The sequence below is a fragment of the Centropristis striata genome, chromosome 3 (genome assembly GCF_030273125.1).
Source record: "Centropristis striata isolate RG_2023a ecotype Rhode Island chromosome 3, C.striata_1.0, whole genome shotgun sequence".
NCBI lineage: Eukaryota > Metazoa > Chordata > Actinopteri > Perciformes > Serranidae > Centropristis > Centropristis striata.
The window spans coordinates 16247009-16263141 of NC_081519.1; the positions used below are offsets into that span (position 1 = coordinate 16247009).

Below are 16133 nucleotides of genomic sequence, written 5' to 3' on the forward strand. Positions count from 1 at the left end.
TATGACATAAAAGTGGAATCGCTTCAGATTTTGGACAGCTTATATGTTGTTGTTTTTTTATGTTTTTACGTATGACCTGTTGCCCTCAGGGAGGCGCTACAGGTGCAGCAAGTAAAAAAAAAAAAAAAACGTTTCAAAAACAGTTTCTTCACAAAAGCAATAACAACCCTGAACTCTTATATGCACTGATTTTCATATGGACTCTATTACTGTGCAATATCTCTTACTTTTTTAAATATACTATACCTGGCAATGTGCAATAATTTGTGCAATAATTTGTCCTTCAAACGTGCAATATATTTATAAACACTGCATAGCATCATATCTGCTTCTGGCAAATTGAATTGAAGACTTTGCACCTTACCTCCCTTTCTTGCCTATGTTTACATTATATCGTATATATTTTTCTTTACATTTACTTGCCTATGTATGTTTATGTTTATATTGTATATTTTTCTATTTCATATATATTTTATTTATTGTCGCGCTGCTTTTTGGATTCAGCTCTCAAATCTCATTGTACATGTGTATAGTGACAATAAAGGCATTCCATTCTATGGGGCGGATGTGGCTAAATTGGTAGAGCAGTCACCCACTGATCGGAAGGTTGGTGGTTGGATCGAACCCTGACCATGGCAGCCTACATGTCGAAGTATCCTTGGGCAAGATACTGAACCCCGAATGGCTCCCGCTGCTGTATTCATTGGTGTATGAATAAATTCCCAACGGTGGCAGGTGGCACCGTTTAGGATAGCCTCAGCCACCAGTTTGAAAATGTTTGTGAATGTGTGAATGGGTGAATGGGCGCAGTCTGTACTGTAAAGCGCTTTGAATAACAGTGCTATATAAGTGCAGTCCATTTACCATTTAGTTTGTTGCACAAAATATGCAAATTGATGACATGCAGACACTTTGATGAAAATTGAATCTAAGTGTTTTCAAGTATCCAGTGTGTAGCTGTTAAGGCTGCTGGAGCTTGTTCATCTAGTGGGAGACTGTGGGGGGAGCTTACACAACAGGATGTGAATGCCAACTCTCTGGGCAGGTGTATGTGTTATCTAACATTAATTGAAAAGAGACCAGTGAGAATGTGTTTCACACCTTTCTAAGTGTGGATGACAGACAGAAAAAAGTGTGTGTTAGCATTGCTTGTACTGAATGAGATAAAACAACACACAATAAGTGACAGTTAAACTCTGCAGTTAATGGAAGATGTACTGCTTTAAAGAGCAATGATATCAGTTAGCTGAAGTCAAAACCTGAACATCTCACCAGCCAAAGTGCATGAAGTAACAAACAGGCGAAACGATCAGGATGACATGAATGAACTCTCTACCGGGGTGGGCGGCTTGGAATTGTAGGCCTGATCGCAGTAAATGCTAACTTGCTGTGCATATGACAGCAGTGAGCCTGCCTCCCTTTATTTCCAGTGACAGTTCAAAGGCAGCTTAGCACGCTAAGCCTTCATTAAGGCACGGATCAGCACCAGGGCAAAAATCGGAGTGAATTAGCATTGCCAGCGCACAGATCAGGGGGAATTAAAGAGGTTTGCTAATGTGAGAAGAATGAAAACTAGCTTCAAGTGGTACAAGCCTACAACCATGTTGTGTTAATTTAGAGCAACTGTACAGAACATCTGAGCAAAACAGTTTTTAAATTCAGACGGAGAGAGATTTTACACATAAATTCAGTGCACTTTGATACATTTTTGACTTCCACATCAGTCATTTGGGCAGAATTTTTCCCATTTTTACCAGGGACAGTGTTACTCTCCTACTTTTTACACTGTGAAACATACATATATTGTGTCTCTGCTTCATCTCCTCATTCACTCATTTCACCTCTGACTGAACCCTCTTCCCCAGATAGTAACTCACTCCAGCATCACTGATGCCTCTCATCCATGCAAATTGACTGACATGTTGTGAAAAGGTTAGTTAAGCATGAAAGAAAAAACATCCCTGATATTGACCTGGATGCATAATTTTATTTTCACCAGTTCATTAATGCATAGAAGTTTAAAAGCTTTTAAATAAGTGAGAGATAACAGGCTGATTCCAAAGATAGTCTGCAAAGACAGAGATTAAATAACACTCACTGTTTATCTTATCTTTATGCCTATATAAGAGCATATTAGGCTCACATATACTGTCATCTGTGAGGGACTGAAAGGACTTTTCTGATGCCTATCACACTTAATCCAAATGCATGAGCACCTGTTAGAGATGACCTTGATAAGAGAAGCAGGGAAAATACTGGAGCTGCTGTGGATCAGAGTAAAGCTACTCGCTTTGCTGCAGAAGCTGCCAGAAAACATCACTTACACAGCTGTGCTATACAATAAAGCTCTATTAAGACTGTATGAAAGAGAATGTGTTGGGTTCGATAAGATGGCACAGTGAATTTTTCAATACTGCTGAAGTACAGAGATGCACTTTGTGCAGATTAAAGAGAGATTTTTGATTATGGACTGTAATGTGGATGACTATTATTGGCTTCTGCTGCTTGGTAGCTTAAGAGCCGTTATATGATGTGGTGACTCAGTATTATGGTTTATCATTAAGTGTTTTTCTGTTGACAAATGTGTCAGTAGTGTGTTAGACTGCAGAAATTGAAGAGAGAATGAGCTTTTATGAATGCTTTGTAGCTCTTTATTTATTTATCCTTTAATTGTTTAGTGGTAACCATCCAAGACTCCCTTGCCCCCCAACACTGAACCAAATTAATTTTCTTATCTCCTGTGTATCAGTTTCATCTTGGACCTGACAGAGTGACCTTTTGCAAACAAAGTGAGTGCTGGAGTTCAGTGTGTCAGTTGAACATGTTTGCCTCCTGCTGGTCAGTTTAGCATGCTTCACCACCAGAGAGGAAAACAGCTGAGGACTGAAAGCGAGAGCATCGTACTCACTTAATCTGACATACCAGGACTTAGTTTGAGGATTTAAAAAATACTTTTCTGCCAAATCGGTGCCTTGCATACATAAAAATGCATGAAAAGTATTTGCATAATACATTATATTACCAAGTTAAGTGTCCTTCACTCTGTCCTCATTCAAATTTGCAAAAAGATTATGTAAAACCTTAATAAAAAACTACCTTGGTTCATCCCCCACTCTCTAACACGACTCACCAGGATTTGTAATTTATTGTATTATTATAATATATTTTCTTATTGGAAACTCACAATATGTTATTTTAAATACACATTTTAGACATGTCCCTAAGTTCCTCTTTTCATGATGCGTCACCTCTCTTCAACACTGTTCATAAATCTTCTATGTCAGATATCTACAGACACAATAAGACATAAAAATATCATATTGGATGAAAAACAGGCGAATATTAAGAGTCTAAATGACGGGAATATATAATGTAATGCCAAGCTGACACTGCCCTTTAATGTCTCATCTTGAATATAAAAAGAGGAGTCACAGTGGTGAGGGAGCAGTCAAACATATCTGTCTGAGGTCTCTACCGAAGTGAGAAAAACAGCCCTCACTTTGACATCTTTAACCTCCTGTGGTGCTGTTGTTCAGGGACAACACAGGGACAGATTCTTCCACAGACAAAAAACAAAACAAACCTAAAGAAAATGAAACTGACTGCACAACAGCATTGCACTTTTCTTACAGTTATGTTAAGCTTCAGAAGCAGCTTAAATGACATAAAAAAAAAATAATTCTTCTGTCGAATAAGTCATGCAAGAGTAATAATACAGGTGCAACAAAGTTACAAAAGCAATTACAAGCAAGGAGCAAAAGAGCAACCCAACACCTCGCAGGATCTCCAGTTACACGTCCAGAACCCACCTGGTGGATGAGATGACACTACCTGCTGGTATCCTTACAGCTCACTGCTGACACATCCATCTTTGTTTTTGACGTGAAGTTGAAACATGCTCCAGCATCTGCTACAGAGGTATCACACCAAATGAAGGGAATTTCCTCTCTCCCGATAGGGTCGACAAATACACAGCCAACCAATAAACCGCCAACACAATGCCACTCTATCGCACCAAATCAAATAAAAGATGTGTACACTACTGAGAATTTCCAATAACATCTTATCAAGGAGATGTACTTTCTTCTGAGTGCACAATTACATGATTGTGTTCTTACAACAATGCTTCTTTACCTGTGCTCATTATTAAACCCCCAGACAATCTTAACCACAGACAGAGAGGAAATGAGGAACGCTACAGGAATGCAGCCATCTCCAGCTTTGACCCCTGTGTGTGTTTTTGTGTCACATCAGCCTGGATCTTGAATTTTGATGCTGGGATTTCATTGGAATTCAGCAGCTGATCGACAGGCCCCTCAGGATCTCAGACGGCTCTGTGCGTAGAACATCTTTGTGTCCGTGACTGGCATGCTTAATTTGAACAAAGTCTGTACTACTACAGTGAAATCAAAGTGTATTAATATCAGTGTAGTATGGGGTAGTGAGATAGAATGAGATGAGGGGGAAATAAGGTGAAATGCATGGTAAACAGGATGGGATGGGGGCTGGCCAATATGACGATATATATGGCCAAACCAAAAATAAAAAGATTTGACATGTATATATATTTTGTTTGTATTGATTGTTTCTATCATGAGGTCGAAAAACCAACAGCTGAACTGCATGACAGCAATATTTATGTCATTTGGATGATGCTGTACCTTCTGATTTTTGCATGTGTGAGCAAAGCTGAAACAGGGTTACTTCTCTCCTTTGGACGTGGTTGGTAGAGTTGGAGGAAAAAATCAATACATGGTATCGCAATATTTTGCGTGGCAATATTATATCGATTCATGGCGGCTAAGAATTGATATTTTGTCGGACGGCCCGCCGTTCCGGAAGCCGTAGCGGGCTCGATTTTAGGAATATACTGGTCATATGAAACAAGAACATCTAAGCAATCTATAGGCACGCTGTATGTCAGGATATCTCGTCGGGAACTTGTCAAAATAATGCTGCAAAAGAAAGGCTTTTTGATGTTTCATGGTGATTTTCATGGGACCTCTGACGTCATGCTATCTCAATGAAAATAGCCTATCTAGGTTCCCACAAGTCTCCTCTTCACATACATGGCATTCTCTTATTTGACAAAACAATTGTTAATTGAATTTCATTTTGTGGACACAAAATGCAGTTAAACAGTTAAATTGCAATATATTGTATCGCAATACTCACCATATCGCAAAATGCTTTAAATCGCAATAATATCCTATCGTGACTCAAATATCAGGAAAAATCGTATTGTTGGGTTCCAAGTAGTGAGACAAGGAGCAGAAAACTCTTTTTGTAGAATACAGTCCAAAGAAATGCACTAACACAATGTCTTTTTTCATTTACATTTCATTTTCATTGGCATGAAAGTTTGACACTTTCACACTACATGCCCATTTCTTGTACACTGCAATGACACTAAATGTAAACAAAGCATATATCGGTCAGATGATTTTATTGGCTGATATTGGCCTATCACAGATATACTGCCATCAGCGTAAATTATGTCCAATATGCACTGATATTAAAACATTATTAACGAAAACATATCAATATAATGCAGAAAAAGATGCTTTGGTGATTGAGAAATTGTGTCATCACATAGTTCACCCAGAACAGAGACTCCAACTTACATTCTGGTGGCAATTGGCAAGAGTAAGGGACAAAAAACAATCCTATAGTATCATTCAAGACAGGGATATATATAATATATCAACCGATATATCGATTTCTATAAATTATAATGGGCATTAATGTCTTCACTTGTCAAGTAGCTAATTCACCTATATCAGGATAGAAGATGTCGGCCTTATTGCCCAGCAATACAAAAAGCTGGAGAGAACAAAGGAGAAAAGAGCAGCAGAAAGAAAAGCATTAGAATGAGAGGAGAGCGATGGGAAGTGACAAGTTCAGCCCAACACTGTCTGAGAACCCAAAAGGTCAAACTATGATTTATATCAGGGCTTCTCAGCTCCCCGGGTTTGCATTATCTGTGAACATCCGTCATACATCACATGACACCGCAGACCTGTCAAAATATAACCCCTTCAAAACAAATCTCCTGAAAATGACAAAGACAAAAAGCACCATTTACACAATAAAAGCCCCGCTTATCAAACCATATGCCTCCTGACCCATACGAGTGCCACCACAGATGCTGCTGTTGCTTTTTGCCCCAAAACAAGCCCAGGGAGGGGGACAGGACAGCGGGGTAGGGAGTGTTTTCAACCCTGGAAGCAATGAAGCAAGGAGGCTTACCATCTCCATGCAAATACACAGACACAGCTTTAGTGATAAATCTTTTAAGTTTCTATTGTGTGGCACCGACCACCAATGGTTTCTCCTTTTCTCTCTCCCCCTTCACCTCATACTGAGTATTCTTCTTCTCTGCTGAAATAGCCAGAACCCTTTCATATGCCTGGGCGCCCTGACAGTTTTATTTGCCAGGCCGTCTTGTTAACACAGTGAATAGCGGGCCGGCCTGTGTTATGCAGATCAGACTGGGTTACCGAGGGGACAGACGTCAGCAAGCCATTCAAGGCCGGGTTAAAACTCAACTTCAGTTCCTCTTGTTCTACTGCAACCATCTTTTCTTCTCCTCTTCTACCCCCTCACTGCTGCTTTTAGCCAGCTAAAGTTTCAGCTAAGGCCCTGTTGCATACAAGGAAAGGCTTTGTCCAGCCCCCGTCCGCTCTGGCAACCTGAACTAAACCTGCTGCTTTAAATGAAGTTTTATGTTGTGCTGCTGGCTGGAGGAAATGAAGGAATAGCAAATGGCAAGATCTCATTGCATAAATCCTCCTTTGTAGTCTGATTCACGTCTGGACTGACCTAAGCCTACAAACAGGTCAAGTGTACCCTTTTAAGCACACACTACACAGCTCTAAAACACACCAGCGTCGTGCAGAGGAGGGTCATGTGATCGGGGCGATCAGGTAGCACATTCACACTCAGGGCACATGCTAATAAGCCTGGTAATGAGTCTCATTAGCACAAGGAAAATCAATCGAGCCAAAGGCAGGCATTAATAATTCAGAAGGAGCATGTTGTGCAAGGAGAATCTACTCCTGCTCGGAGCAGCCCACTCAGCTTACTGAGTTACACAGGCACACTGACACACAAGCAGCCAGGTAACAGAAACTCCTCTTTTATCCGTCCATTTTTAACGCACATTAGGGTGAGCACAGTAGCCAGGATGTCTACAGCGACTTCCGCCACCTTATCCAGAGAGATCTCAAGGGATGCTGAGAGAAGAATGGTGTCCTGAATCTTCGATCAGGCCTTTAAATGAGCACCTCCAATGGGCAACCATCCAGATCTGTGAACTTGCTTCATTGTAAAGAAGCAGCAGCTGTACAGCACACTTCCATCACAGAATAAGACTGGACACCGTGCAGGCAACCCTAATTACAGCCACTTGTTTTTGCAATAAAATTTAAAGTCACTTAACGGAAGCCTATAGGGGACTTTAATAAAATAAGTTAATTTGAAAATTAAAATGCAGTTCCAAAATAGCATTATAATGTTCCACATATGTATGCATTATTTGAGTTAAATGCAATAATCCAATTGTATTTTCATTTCCACATACTCACATACATATGCTCACTTTAAGTTGTAAAAAAAAAAAGGGAAAAAGCTGTTTGGCATTTAATTTTCAAAGCTGTAACCAGTTGTACAATTGATAATATTCAAATCTTGATTCAAGTTTGAAAATTGATATAAAACATAAACATGTAACCAAATATGGAAGAATTTTTTCATTAAAAATCCAATTTCTAACAATTTGAAAAAGGAAACTGCATTTGATATGTCATTTTCAGAAGTCTTCCACCATGCTTTCATGCTACACATGTTACAGAAAATTAGTCAAAGAAAGTTATCACTCATAACTCCACATTGCAGTCAATTACACGGGCTGATCGAGCCAACAAGTACTAGCCAATCACAGCATTACCATCCCCTTTGAGCTTCCATAGAATATCCATATGAGTATGTCAATATAAAAATGTTAATTGGATAATTGCTTTTCCATTTCTAGTTTTTCTTAAATAAGACTTAGTATATAGGAAGTGGAAAAGTACGATGTTATTGTGGAATTACATTTAATTTGTCAATGCTACATTATCATTTGGTTAAAGTCCTCTATGGGCTTCTAGGAATTAACTTTTTTTGCACTTTAAAGTTTGTAGACACGGGCCACAAGGTTTAACATTCCCATTTGAGTCAAATAACATCTACAGCAAATTCTTCAGGGTAATGTTTTGGTAGGCCTGGGTGATTTTAAATACCCTACACTAGACTGGCTCCTCTCTTTACTCTGAATGGGAAATGCCTCAACACACTCAGTCAACTTACTATAAAAGACCATGCATGCTGAAGCACCCCTGGGAGCTAAGCTCAGTGGAAACATCTTATACAGAGGAAGAAGAAGAAAGGGGAGAAAAACAGTGCTTGTACTGTATATTCATCTATTGAATATTTAGAGAATCATTAATATTTCAGTGAATTTTGAGACAAACACATGTTGAAAGTATGGATAATAGGACTGTGCAGCGTAGCCTAATGCCCTTCACTGTATCTTCATTTACAATATGTTCTCTGTGAGCTCAATAAACAACATGTCTAGCCACATGCATGAATTATATGTCAGAGAAACACTCGGAGCGGTGGAAAACAGGATTAAACATACATACTTGAAAGAGCTTAATAGAGATTTTATGCACATGAACTCCGCTCATCATACATTTTTTCATGCAGGGATGAGTGCTTTAAAACAAAATATCGCAAACCTGAAAGTCTTTGAAAGAAATAAAGTAAAAATTAAAAATAAAACAGCTTTGTTCAAACTGCTAAGTGCCAAAAGTTGGGGGTCACATGAGAAACAACTGCTTTACTTCCACATACTGTATGTCTGCAGCTGGCAGTGCCCTCCATTTTTGCTGTTTCTGCCGAGAAACTGCATCACCCTCAAACTTTATTATGAATAAATCATATATGGATCCATAAATTGTTTGTCTTATGTCACCCAAGTGTACGGTTGCCCTGAGAGCTCACAGCAGCTGCAACTTAAGAAAACACATGCAAATACACAAAACACAAGCAAATTGAGAAAACATCTCACTATACACAAGTGTAGCATTTAGAAAACACGCTGCAAAGACCACAACACAACTCAATAAGAAAAAGCGCTGCAAATAGACCACAACCCAATAGAATTGTTTCCAGAGGACACTTAAAAGGGATGCACACATCTGTACATGCTAATGTTTGCCGGCGATCGATAGCATGCTGACTTTAGCCGGCGATGGATATCGTGCTAGCGCTACCGGGGTTAGCCAGACCAGTGCTGTGTTCCAATACCCATACTTCCATGAGTACACTTAAATGCAGTACACTATCCGCACTCACAAAGTACACAGATTTCAGCAGGTGAGTGTTGTCTAAAATCAAATACTCCGTGATGCACTTACCGGAAATGACGCTCTCGACGGCCACCGCGGCTCGTCACCCGCGAAAAACTTCCGGCTTTAAACGGCGAAAAAATTATCCTTTGTGTTGTTTAATCTTTACTTCTACAATCCGGCAATATGGCTCCATTAACGCAGCAAATGTGGAAAATGCGCCGGCGTCGTCGGCCGCCATTACAAACATTTTTTCGAGCTGAGCGGCTCTGCCTGGCTCCGCCTCTTCCGCTACGTAGACAAGATGGCGGCCGTTGAGTGCGTATAGTGTACATCGTTCCACACTCAGCATTTTGACCGTTATGAGTGCAACACCCGGGTCCTTTAGGTACACTTCTTTTCACCGCGATCGGAATCGGAACACCCTGCGTACTCAAGCTAAGTATAGTGAGTACGGGATGTATGGGTATTGGAACACAGCACAAGACCGACTCTGTGCCGTTAAGAGAGACCAACTAAAACTTGTATCATTCATTTATTTGATTTGTTTTACTGCTAGTGGGTTAACGCTAGCGGGCTAACGCTATACATCACATTATAACATGAAAATAACATTATCATGAAATAAGGTGATAATTTCACGTTATAACGTGAAATTATCACCTTATTTCAGGTTATAACGTGAAATTAACATTATCTTGAAATAACTTGATAATATCACATGCGTGTCCAGACATGTGCATCACTTTTAAGTGTCCTCTGGAAACACTTCTGTTGTGGCCTATTTGCTGCGCTTTTTCTTATTGTGTTGTCGTCTTTGCATCGCTTTTTCTTATTGAGTCGTGTGTGGTCTTCGCAGCGTGTTTTATAAATGCTGCACTTGTGTTGTCAAATTGGTGAAGATGTTTTCTCAATTTGCTTATGTTTTGTGTATTTGCATGTGTTTTCTTAAGTTGCAGCGCTGTGAGCTCTCAGGGCCACCGTACAAGTGGCTAGACTGTCTATGAATCTCTCAGCTCTGTGAATCTCTACACAGCAGTGCTTTGCGCTGAATGCTAACGCTAGCATAGCAACATCTACCCAGTGACAATGACAATTGCTGTGTTCCAATACCTATACTTCCCGTACTCACTATACTTAGTTTGAGTACGCAGGGTATTCCGATTCCAATCGCGGCGAAAAGAAGTGTACTTAAAGGATCTGGATGTTGCCCTCATAACGGTCAAAACGCTGAGTGTGGAACGATGTAACACTATACGAACTCAACGGCCGCCATCTTGTCTATGTAGCGGAAGAGGCGGAGCCAGGCATAGCCGATCAGCTCGAAAAAAATGTTTGTAATGGCGGACCATTGTCTGTCTAGATAACATTGCTGACGACGCCGGCACATTTTCCACATTTGCTGCATTAATGGAGCCATATTGCCGGATTGTAGAAGTTTAAACAACACAAAGGATCATTTTTTTGCCTTTCAAAGCTGGAAGTTTTTCGCGGGTGACAAGCCGCGGTGGCTGTCGCGAGCGTCATTTGGAACAACACTCACCTGCTGAAATCTGTGTACTAAGTAAGTGCGGATAGTGTACTGCATTTAAGTGTACTCATGGAAGTATGGGTATTGGAACACAGCAAATGACTTTTTCAAATTTCTACATGATGATTACTCTAATTAAGGGATAACTAATTTTGGATTGGAATTATTAGACAATTGTTCTGGGGAATTAATATTTACTCAAAACCATAAATGTCCGCCTCATGGTGGTACCAGGTCATTAGGATCCATTCTCTCCGCACCATGGATATCTGCAACAAATTTTATGCCAATCCGTCCAACAATTCCGTACAGCTATAAATTTGGTGCCAGTTTCTCCCACACGACTAAAGGGAAATCATACCTCATATAGGTATCCACAGGCACAATAGTCATTCTATGTTCCCATTAGAACTCCAAATCTATTTGAAAAATGTAATTTTGCCTTAGTCAGCTGAGCACCACACACCTGCCCCCTTCATCTCCTATTTCTAACCTCAGGGTCACTTAAAGTCCACCACATTCCAAAACATACCATTACTGCAGTACCATACCTTGCTAAATTAGCATGAAAACACATTTATTTTTGCTTGAGGAACAAAGAAATGTTGGAGCCATAAAATAGCCTTCCGTCTCCACAAACACAGAGTCAGACTCTTTAAGTCTGTGTCCACTGACAGCATTTCCAGTTTGTCAAGGGGAAAAAGTTTACTTTTTATTGTGAGACTGCAAAGACAGGCAATCAAAGGCCGCATTCCTGAGCCTGCTGTTGCCCCTGTAATAGTTGACTTTACAGCAGAGGAGGCAGGATGGTCTTTATGGTACAGACCCTCCCCTTCCATTGAGGATTCCCATCAAGAGAAAAATGCCAGATGAATCCATGGCTGCAGTGTTAACTTTGAATAAGCTGGCTCCAGTCTGGCTGACCTTTCCTTTAGAAAAATGCTGTAGTTTTACGCAATATATTCTGTGTTTATGAGGAAAGCTGGTATTTAGAGTAATCCTTGTGTGCTACAGAATGGTATAAATTAAATTTTAAATGGATATAATAAATTGCATTTTCTTCACACTGCTCAGTTTTGTTGATCCTATAATTTTGGGCCTCTCCCTTAGTAATCCTCACTGGACCACACCAAGCAGCTTATTGTGTTCCAAAATTACAATGTAGGATTTGTAATCTTCACATAATGTGCCTAAGGTTTTTGTTGTTTCCACAAACTAAGCTCTAGCAGCCACTAAGCAGCATAGAGACACCAATACAGCTCACAACATCTCTATTAGGTAAATACTGCTAATAGAGTGACTTTGTTACAGAGTGATACGAATCAGCTGATACCGATAAACTAACAATGTTCAGCACTCTCCTCGGACACTGCATGTCATGCTATTTGTAGTGCATTCCTAAGATAGAGTTGCACACATTAGTCACAGTCTAATCTTTCACACACTAACCCAAACCACCTGTACTTCATACCATGATCATTTCTCATTACAATATATGGTTTGTTTCACAGTGTAAGGAAATGTACGTCCTCTCAGTTATGACAGAGTGACTGTAGAGGCAGCGGGCTGGAATCCTCTCTGCTGCATGAATGGTCTCCTCAGTAAAAACTATTATCTTAGAGCACACGGGGGCTGAACAATGGTTTCTCCACAGTAGTATGGATGGCTGATTCTATTCAAAGTACCAGATCTGTAAAGGTTCCTCCTGAATGTAACTTGAAGAAGAAACCCTACAGTCATTTTTTACAAATGTATATCACAATGCAGAATGGGTGATTTGCCCAGTTGCTGGTGGTGTTATCAGTTGGTTACATGTCACACTTGCTGGGCAGCAAATCATTCTCATTGTGTATTCATGTATTAATGGATGCCTCAGCTGACTGTAAATTCACATCAGAGCACAGGAGTGGTTTAATATCAAATGCACTCCTGTCTAGCATGTGAAAGTGTGTGGGCATCAACGTGATCAGAGTGAAGCAATGCTCTTACCTCCATTTGTGCAGCGCAAAGCCAGGACACTGTTCTCCACAGGTGATGCAGGGCTGTCCTCTCTGAGGCTCATCTGCAGGGTTCAGCTTAGGATAACAGGAAGAGGAGATGATAGATCATAGTCTGCACTAGTTTTGTCCACTTTGACAACACTGTCTATAGCTCTAAAGGTCAGAACGTCATCAGCTAAGTGTTGAGTTTTATCTTATGGAAGCTTTGAAGACAAGTGAGAAAAAAAAAGAAGAAATGGGGTACATTTTCTAGTTTCTTACAAGAAATTCATATATGAAACAGGTGGGAAAAGTTTAGCCAGGATCCTTTTTATAAACAGTTTTTTCCCCCAAGCTATGAAACATTAGTGTTTAAAACATCCCACTCATAAGGGATGAAGTGTTCCAGTTACCTTGACTAATGTTACCCCTGGATTCCACTGGATGCGTACCGGCTGCAGATCCGTCGTCGGAGCCGTTACGCACCCACTATATCAATGTGTGAGATTCAACCGACTGCAGATCCGCTGCGTAATGAGTCCGACAATGCATGGCCATCCGACAGCCCTCGCAACACTTGCGCAGAGCTTCTATTTTTGTCGGACGACGGAGCACGGCGCATAAATTCAGCACAGAACAGATCGTTCGGGACAGGAAGTCGTGCACAGACACAAAATAAAACATCCGCTATATTTTCAAAATAGAATACCTCGGGTTCACGGCGGATCGTATTTCATAACTTGAAGACCTGAAATCAACAGGTTAGAGGTTTTCACTCGTCTTTTCACCCCACTGACACCGCTCACTCCGGTGCTTGTTGTAAACAAACAGAGATCACTAAGGCTCTTGTTAACAAGCCGGCCGACCTCGTTAAGCGCTCGTTAAGACGGAGTCACTGGATTTGTCTCCAGTCATTAAGGAGGAGATGTTGATTATCTTCCAGTTATATCAATTGATTAGGCGTGAATTCGCGAGATCTTGTGCGTCCTCGGCACTACGCTGTCCGCAACAGCTCTGACACTGACGGATCCGGTGGGTGTTGACGGACTGCGTAGCCGTTGCGGACGGACCCCTTTCGGAGTCGTTACGCATCCAGTGGAATCCCGGTGTTACAGGAAACTAACGTTAGCTATGCAGCCGACTTAACCTAGGATGTAGCTTTTGGTTAGCCATGAACAATATTGCTGTGTTTCAGTTTGGGTACTTTTGTACTTACAGTTGGTACTGTGAGTGCATAAATGTGTGCACACTGACAAGAATGACAAAATGCAGTATTAAGAATGCAGGAATTACTCAACTTGAAGAAATGTGGATGTTTTAGTCATATTTAGAACGTGGGGAACGTGCACTTCAGCTATGGCCAAAATGAGTATTAAAACAAGAAACAGCTCAGTCTCACTCCGACACTTTGTCACGGCCCTCAGCATCTGATACTGATGCATAACGCACCCTTTAATTTCTGTCAGAGAGGCGTCCATGGCAATATTAGAAATTTATGGTAACGGAAACAATACAAAGAGCGCAAAAGTCCATTCTGGGTTGGTGGATGGTTAAACAATTGTTCCCAGAAATTTGCCGAAGTAGTTGTTTTTTGCCAAACCTTTTTATTTTACCCGAACCTAAATCCGAATTAAGTGGTTTTCTTGCCGAGCTGTAACCATCTTCTGCAAAAACACAAAGTTTACTCTGAAAAGCTAATTTGCAAGAAACTACCAAAACTAATCCTGCATCGGTATCAGAAACTGAGGGCTCTGACAAAGCTTTTTAATCTGATGAGTGGGCCTGAGATGTGTTACAACAAACACCTGGAAAACAAAAATCACACACACCGACACACAAAAATTAACCTGCCAAAAAAAATATTATTTAACACCTGTTTCTAAAATGAAAATAAATGTTTAGGAACTTCAGAAGATTATTGAATTAATTTTTTCCACTTTCTTAAGCCATAAACACAAGGGGGGAAACAATTTAGATAAGACTAAATCTATAAAATAGATCGGCAAAATCTTTCCTCGCTGGCCTTCCATGGCCTCCGTAGAATAAATGTAAAAACCTGTGACAAAATAGCTCAAAGCACCACAACTTACAGTAACATGTGCTAATTTAACACACATTTTAAATTAATGTAGCCTGCATTAATTAAAGTTAACAGCTTAAAACAAACACAGAAACACTTTTCATTAGGTAAAAATATGTGTACCAAACTCATTACATGGTCTGTATTCTCCAACAAAATCCACTGGGTGAAACAGAGAAAACATCTTTCATCATGTTCTATGCTGTGTTGTTAATGAGACTTGTGCCAGCGTTATCATAACAGAGCAGATGTAACTTGATGCCCTTAGCAACAGGACAGAGCAGAAACAAACTTCACATCAGACCAAAAATAAATCGCATGCGTATTTTTCTTCTTTCTTTTTTTTTTAATTAGAGCGCAAAAGCAAGTCGAGACTTGCGCGATAATGGAAAACCACCAAACCTCTAACTTTGTTTATCCTACCTACCGATCTGCTGGAATCTCTCCTCTTATAGCTGCGGCTGAACATGACAGGATGATCACAGGACAGTGAAGGCACAGTCGGATACTACCGAGAACAAACAGCACACAGAGGAGACAGGAGATCAGTGCGCAATAGTTAAAATGTCCTCACGACTTTTCCACCGAGCCCAGCCTGCAGTCCTATCCTATTAACCTCCTTCATTAATGAATGGAGCTGTTCCGGATTGCCGCTCCACCCTGTTTCCTCGCAGCCAATAGAGGACTAGAAACAGACTTTTGAAAAAACTATAATTACACTTGGACAAAACTAGTGATGGCGTGGTGAATGAGTGTGGGCGAGCGCTGACGTCCAGTCTGAGAACATCTCAAGGCAAATAACAGACCCCGTAATTATGGAGGAAATAAATGTTTTATGCCTGAAATCTCCTTCAAACACCCTGTCTGTGCATAAGATTTTCTCTTATTCACTATAGATTTCAAGGCAAGGAGGCAAATTATGCCATTCAGATTCAGTTTGAAAAGGTGAATGCATTCAAAAATTATTTCATATTCTAATGTAACTGCTCAGTCACCATGTTACATAATGCAACCTTGACTCAGGAAAAACAGTATTCTGTGCTCCTGTTCCCACTCATAATTTGGAGACATTCATGCCAATCCTCTCCTCTCTCTCTCTCTCTCTCTCTCTCTCTCTCTCTCTCTCTCTCTCTCTCTCTCTCTCTCTG

The 16133-nt window shown here is 40.4% G+C and overlaps 1 protein-coding gene across 1 annotated transcript in view; it reads right to left on the bottom strand.

Moving 5' to 3' along the window:
- prickle2b (prickle homolog 2b) overlaps nt 1-15542 on the bottom strand; it is a 119940-nt gene extending 104398 nt beyond the window's left edge. The window contains exons 1-2 of the mRNA XM_059328566.1: nt 15413-15542; nt 12916-13001 (exon numbers count right to left, since the gene is read on the bottom strand). Of these exons, the coding sequence (XP_059184549.1) occupies nt 12916-13001; nt 15413-15454 (128 nt within the window). The 5' untranslated portion in view covers nt 15455-15542. The remainder of the gene's footprint in view (nt 1-12915; nt 13002-15412) is intronic.
- Between the last annotated feature and the right edge of the window lie 591 nt (nt 15543-16133).